Source organism: Amphiura filiformis, chromosome 10, assembly GCF_039555335.1.
Source record: "Amphiura filiformis chromosome 10, Afil_fr2py, whole genome shotgun sequence".
In the NCBI taxonomy this organism is placed as follows: domain Eukaryota; kingdom Metazoa; phylum Echinodermata; class Ophiuroidea; order Amphilepidida; family Amphiuridae; genus Amphiura; species Amphiura filiformis.
The window spans coordinates 18,545,581-18,553,047 of NC_092637.1; the positions used below are offsets into that span (position 1 = coordinate 18,545,581).

Below are 7,467 nucleotides of genomic sequence, written 5' to 3' on the forward strand. Positions count from 1 at the left end.
CAATCAGTAGGCCTGTCTAACTATAGTGAATAGATTGTTTTTAAGAATTATGATGTAATATGTCATTCATTATCACTTAAATAACATTTAATATAACACAAAACAAGGGGTGGTGCAATAATTATGTGCATCCGCGGGGTGCCGGGTGGTGAATTCTCAAAATGGTCTGCCAAATATCGCTGCCCCCCCGGCCGTGCCAAAAATATTTGCCCCCCCCCCCTCTCGACGTGACAAAAAAACCATTTGCCCCCCCTTCGATGTGCCAAAAAATCTTTGCCCCCCCCCCCATACACATGCAAGATTTTTGAGAACCCGAATTTAAAACCTTAAATTGTCTTGTCATATATTTGCGAGCGCTGCGAGCAGGAAATTTTGCATATTTGACCGTGTTTCTAACGTTTTCCTACACCTTTTTAGGGCGTAATATAGAAACTGTGCCCAAAATATCTATGCCAAAAATTGCTTGTCCCCCTTTCGACCTGCCAAAAATCGCTTGACCCCCACCCCTTTCGACCTGCCAAAATGTTTGCCCCCCCCCTTTTGGCCTGCCAAAAATCTTTGCCCCCCTATAATTCACTACCCTGGGGTACACATAATTATTGCACCACCCCTAAGCAACTATACCACAAATTAATCCTCTTTTGGGGATCAAAGGTAGCCCTGGAAAGGGCTGTTTGGCTTGTCTTGGCTTCTTTCCTCTGAAGTGAGTTTACTGTGCTGCTCTGCCCTCTACCTGGTTGCCTCCTTGACGAATACAGGTTTCAGCCTGGACCTCAAATTGCATTGCGTACTATCCTTGTGCGCTGGATACTTTAATGCAGCATATGCGGTTGCAAAGATCTAGGAGGCAAAATGGGTGACGGGAATGTGCGGCCACATTGACCCCTTTTCAACTCCCTCTCACGCAATGACAGTTTTTGTTTTACTGAACTCCCTCTCACCCAATAACCCCCTTTTTTATTTTCCTGTCACCAAAAGACCCCTTTTTCAAAAAATTTTGGAAAATTTTTGACTGAATGACCCCGTTTTTCAATTTTTCAATATTTTTCTTCAAATTTTGATAAATTTTTGAAAATTTTATATCAACTTTTATATTTTGACCCAAAATTTTTCCCAGTCTCACTGAATGACCCACTTCTTTGGTAAGATTTTCCCCAGTCTCACGAAAGGACCCCCTTTTTGGGCCTTCTCTCTGAAAGACCTCCCTTTTTCGGTGTCTAGGCATTCACCGAGAGACCCCTAGGGAGTGTTCGTATCATAAATACTTTGGTGGGGGGAAATATGGTGGGGGGTCAAAAACATTTTGGGTCCTAAAAAGGGGGGATCAAAAAATCAAAAAAATTGGTCCTTAATAGGGGGGGGGGGGATAAAAAAAATTGAAGGTAAAAGTCCGGGGTAAAATGTACGAGAAGGCTTGTACATTCCAAAATGTTTGCGCGCTCCACGCGCATGAATGTTAAGTATTCAATAGTGTACTCTTAAGGGATCTAGAATGAGCGTTTATGGCGTTTCGACAGTATTTTTTGTGGGACATGAGAGCACCTCAGACGTATCGAATTGCATTCTGAATACGAAGCATGTCTTTCTGATATCAAATAATTTTCATTTTTTGAAATTCACGATATAATACAAATTTTACAAATTTTATGACAAATTATTAAAATTTGATATTTTTCAAATTTTTGATATATAACAGTCCTCGAAATAAATTTTATAAATCTAATGATATATTCTTAAAGTGTATTTAGCTGGGAGGAAAAGCCGACGATCAATTGAAAATTTTGACCTTTTATATAATTTGAAGATATGGATTTTTTGACTATTGACTATTGCGATGCCTCCAAAAACTCCATTTTCGTTCAATAAAGCAGGTCGGTCATAAATTTAGAAAATGATCTACCCAGGGCACCGTGCACCCCCGGGCCGGGCTGACACTGATATACATGCAGCTACAGGCATTGAAGTTCATGCAAGTCGGTAAACCGCGGGGTTCCTTAGCTTAGTATGAAATTAATTAAACCCCTAAACTCTGCAGAATCTGTGATTTAAAGCGTACTACTAGTTTCTATCATTGTTTGAAGATTTAGGCGTAAATTGAATATGTACCAGTAATTTTCAATAATAAATAGAGAGGCAGAGGGCCTTTTCATTATCAAGTTTCAGTTATAATAACAGAGACGGCGTTTTGTTTGCACTGGGCGCAGCCATCTTGTGCGGTTTGCGATTTCTTCAAAACCGCACAGACAATTATTTTCTAAAATAATTGCAAATAAAGAGGGCATTTTCCGCAGTAAAGAGGGCGTTCCGTTTTCACTGGGCGCCGCCATCTTGTGCGGTGTGCGGTGTCTTCAAAACCGCACAGACAATTATTTTCTAAAATTGCAAATAAAGAGGGCCTTTCCTCAGTAAAGAGGGCGTTTCGTTTTCACTGGGCGCCGCCATCTTGTGCGGTGTGCGGTGTCTTCAAAACCGCACAGACAATTATTATTTTCTAAAATTGCAAATAAAGAGGGCCTTTTCCTCAGTAAAGAGTGCGTTTCGTTTTCACTGGGCGCCGCCAGCTGTGGTGCTGCCAATGAAAAGAAGGGATTTTCAATTAGCTGTGGTGCTGCCAATGAAAAGAAGGAATTTTCAATTATAAATAGAGAAGGCCTTTTAATTGAGCAGTTTAAGAATAAGAATAGAGAGGGCGTTTTGTTTGCACTGGGCGCCGCCATCTTGTGCGGTGTGCGGTGTCTTCAAAACCGCACAGACAATTATTATTTTCTAAAATTGCAAATAAAGAGGGCCTTTTCCTCAGTAAAGAGTGCGTTTCGTTTTCACTGGGCGCCGCCAGCTGTGGTGCTGCCAATAAAAATAGGAGGGCGTTTTCTTTGCAGTGGTCGCCGCCATCTTGTGCGGTTTGCGATTTCTTCAAACCGCACAGACAATTATTTTATAACTGTGGTGCTGCCAAAAAAGAAGGGGTATTCATTTAATAATAGAGAGGCGTTTTAATTAACAAGTTTCAGTAATAAGAATAGGAGTGCGTTTTGTTTGCAGTGGGCGCCGCCATCTTGTGCGGTTTGCGAATTCTTCAAAACCGCACAGACAAAAATTTGATAACTGTGATGCTGCTAAGAAAAGAAGGGATTTTCGTTTAAAAATAGAGAGGGTGTTTTAATTAACAAGTTTCAGGAATAAGAATAGGAGGGCGTTTTGTTTGCAGTGGGCGCCGCCATCTTGTGCGGTTTGCGATTTCTTCAAACCGCACAGACAATTATTATTTTATAACTGTGGTGCTGCCAAAAAAGAAGGGATATTCATTTAATAATAGAGAGGGCGTTTTAATTAACAAGTTTCAGTAATAAGAATAGGAGGGCGTTTTGTTTGCAGTGGGCGCCGCCATCTTGTGCGGTTTGCGATTTCTTCAAAACCGCACAGACAAAAATTTGATAACTGTGGTGCTGCTAAGAAAAGAAGGGATTTTCGTATAAAAATAGAGAGGGTGTTTTAATTAACAAGTTTCAGTAATAAGAATAGGAGGGCGTTTTGTTTGCAGTGGGCGCCGCCATCTTGTGCGGTTTGCGATTTCTTCAAACCGCACAGACAATTATTTTATAACTGTGGTGCTGCCAAAAAAGAAGGGATATTCATTTAATAATAAAGAGGGCGTTCTAATTAACAAGTTTCAGTAATAAGAATAGGAGGGCGTTTTGTTTGCAGTGGGCGCCGCCATCTTGTGCGGTTTGCGATTTCTTCAAAACCGCACAGACAAAAATTTGATAACTGTGGTGCTGCTAAGAAAAGAAGGGATTTTCGTTTAAAAATAGAGAGGGTGTTTTAATTAACAAGTTTCAGGAATAAGAATAGGAGGGCGTTTTGTTTGCAGTGGGCGCCGCCATCTTGTGCGGTTTGCGATTTCTTCAAAACCGCACAGACAAAAATTTGATAACTGTGGTGCTGCTAAGAAAAGAAGGGATTTTCGTATAAAAATAGAGAGGGTGTTTTAATTAACAAGTTTCAGTAATAAGAATAGGAGGGCGTTTTGTTTGCAGTGGGCGCCGCCATCTTGTGCGGTTTGCGATTTCTTCAAAACCGCACAGACAAAAATTTGATAACTGTGGTGCTGCTAAGAAAAGAAGGGATTTTCGTATAAAAATAGAGAGGGTGTTTTAATTAACAAGTTTCAGTAATAAGAATAGGAGGGTGTTTTGTTTGCAGTGGGCGTCGCCATCATGTGCGGTTTGCGATTTCTTCAAAACCGCACAGACAATTATTTTATAACTGCGGTGCTGCTAAGAAAACAAGGGATTTTCGTTTAAAAAATAGAGAAGGCGTTTTAATAAACAAGTTTCAGTAATAAGAATAGGAGGGCGTTTTGTTTGCAGTGGGCGCCGCCATCTTGTGCGGTTTGCGATTTGTTCAAAACCGCACAGACTATTTAGGGCTGGGGGTCGCCATTTTGTGCGATCCTGTTGGGTACAGACTGTGGTGCTGCTATGAAAAGAAGGAATTGCGAATTATAAGTAGAATAGGGCGTTTTAATCAAGAAGTTTCAATAGGAATATATGTTATAAATAGAGGGCCTTTTAAGTTTCAATAATAAGAATAGAGGGGGAATAGAGAGTGCGTGTAGAAACTGTGCGGTGCTCCCAACGAAAAGAGGGGATTTTAAATCTTGTTAGAGAGGGCGTTTTTTTTGTAGGCCTACTGTGGGTCGCCATTTTGTTGGAGAGGGCGTTTTCTTTGTACTGGGGGTCGCCATTTTGTGCGATTTTGTTGGGTAGAAAACCGCACAGGAATCACAGTGGTGTATTAATGCGACTGGAGAATGCTTTTCTTTTTACAGAATCCCTTCAATAATTTGAATAAACCGTCAAACTAGTTTATAAAACCATCAAAAGTTTTTTGAGTAGAAGAAAATGAATCTTCGTGAAATCATATTGAGAAACGGTTATTTGTTTGAATTATTTATATTTTAAGAAATCTGAACATCCAATGAAACATTGTGGAGCAGCGTGGCACACTGGTTAAGGTCTTTGCCTTTGGTGCGAGAGGTCCCGGGTTCAATTCCCCGCAGGACCCCGGCAGATGACCCATGATAAAAAATACCTCGTTACAGTCGGTCCCGATCAGGGTAACAAGCCCGATTGTTGGCTACACTTGACTGTCCTGTAAAAATAACCCGACCAGCTATCTACGGCGACCCCCTTCGTTCACCAGGTCACTTGTGCCTGGCCAAAGATTCGTCAGCGTTAATGCCTAGATATGCTCGACATAAGTAAAAAATCTTAGCCAAATCTTTAAAAGTAATATGTTATAATTATGTGCATTTAATTATTGCAGGTCGGAATCGTGCCAAAGATAGCGTATACTACCTAGTAGTTGATGAAGGCCTCAAACTATGGGATAAAGAGATGATGAATCGCATTGGAGAGAAGATCATGATGAATGCTACCAAAAAGGTCCAAAAACAATTGAATGAAAACCAACAGGTTATGCGTGATAAGGTAGGTAATTTTCTTAGATAGTACTTTTTTATACCTGTTTCGTTTTTGTCTTTTGACTGTGTGTTTTTTTGTTTTTTTTCGTTCATTTATATCTGTGCTCCGTATTCCCTTTAATTTGCTTCTTCCGTTTCGTTCTTTCATTTGCTTCCTTTTTCTGTCGTTCGTTTTGTTTCTTTTGTGAATTCTATTTTGCCTCGTACGTTAATACTAAATTTGTCTTTTGGTTTTATGTCTTGTGTTGTGGTTTGTTGTTGATGGTGTTCTTTGCTGTTCATGGTCTTCTTGTTGCAGCTGTTGTTATTTCAATACCTTGGTTAATATTAATCGCCTCATAATATTTTTGGTAAATTACAGATCATCCACCTGCAAAAGGCAGATCATCGCGACCGTGAAGTTCAACGCAGGAACGAAGCTTCCAAGCAGGAACAGCGTGTTAAAGAACGAGTCACATTCAGTTGCTTGAAATGTAACGCGTTCGCTTGCTATAGTGACGACATACGATGCATCAAAGGCCAACACCGTGTAGTTGTTGATGAATCGTTCACTTCGCGGTTCGAAACCAAGGAACATGCGCGATTTGCCTCTCCGAAAACCCTCAGTGGTGGTATAACCATGAAGAAGAATATCATTTGTAGGCAATGTTCATCCGATTGGGGTACCCTGGCTACGTATGAAGATGAAGAGTTGCCCCTGATCCATCCCAAGAATTTTCGCTTGGTAGACGCTAACGGAAATCCGAAGAAGTTGAGAAAGTGGAAATTTGCTTGGTTTAAAATTGATGATTACGATTTATGCAAGTCAAAGTCATATGACTAAATGAGGTCAAATGTAGCGTGGGTGGTTTGGTTAGGATATGTATATATACTAATTTTGTAACATATTTGGACCCATCGATATACAAAATGGCAAACATTTTCGGCCAAATTTAGCACAATTTATTGTAGTCTTTACAACCTTTTCCCCAAATTATGGGACAATTTCAAAAATTTTGGCTACAGAGATGCGAAATTGGGCTATTTTACGGAAAAAAAGAGAAAATTTTGAAAAAAGGACCTATCCATATACCAACATTAGCTTTGAAAAGGGGCTATTGATATGCCAAAAGGCCAAAAAATTCATCCATGTTTGCGGTACGTCTCCTTATGGTAATTTGCATTGAGTAACCCCTCCAGCGGCACCGATCATGATTGGGGCACCGGGTCTAAGTGGGAGCACAAGCAGTTTTTCGAAAAATTTTCTTTGGGATTTTCTAAATTTTCATCAGATCGATTGGGTGGCACGCTCCCCCCCCGATATGACGCTACGCCACTGGATGGCCTTTTTGTGGGTTTTTTTATTTCATCGTGTTCATTGTGCGATCGGTTTTAACATTTTATATTTATATTCACCAAAAACCATGCCTCACAGTGGCTTAATTAGTAAGATATATATTAATTTAATTACGTCGTATATTCGTATTTGTAAAACCTGGAAATGTCTGTATCACAAAACGGCGTATTTGCCGATCACCTATAATGCGCAAGCACAGTATGTCGTATCTGCAATTTGAAGAATTTGCCGTTTCACATAGTGACATATTTGCGAGACGTATATGGTCGAATCCAACGAAAAGTGTACACGGCATGTTCAGGGCCATAACTTAAAAGTATTAATCAATTGGCATTCGTTTTTGTATTGTGTTTATTCGCATTGATCATACGCTTCGCGCCATATATAATAAGAGCCCCTTCTGTGAAAAACTTAGACACAGAGACCCCAAAACATGCTATTTTTACCCATTTTTTCAAAATATTTCTTAAAGTATTTTAAAAACGTCTAAATCAGTTATGAAAAGAAGTCATTGGATTGAATCTAAATTGATTTCCTGAAAGGCGTGTATTCAAAGATTGCCTGTTCAATTTTTCACGTATTTGTACATAATTATGAATTTTTTGTGATCATTTTTTGAGTGGTATTTTTTTACATTACCTACGAA

General features: G+C 39.8%; 1 protein-coding gene across 1 annotated transcript in view; it reads left to right on the forward strand.

The window, feature by feature from the left end:
• LOC140162601 (ATP-dependent RNA helicase DHX58-like) overlaps nt 1-6,777 on the forward strand; it is a 47,558-nt gene extending 40,781 nt beyond the window's left edge. The window contains exons 12-13 of the mRNA XM_072185866.1: nt 5,329-5,492; nt 5,847-6,777. Of these exons, the coding sequence (XP_072041967.1) occupies nt 5,329-5,492; nt 5,847-6,308 (626 nt within the window). The 3' untranslated portion in view covers nt 6,309-6,777. The remainder of the gene's footprint in view (nt 1-5,328; nt 5,493-5,846) is intronic.
• Nucleotides 6,778-7,467: the final 690 nt, after the last annotated feature.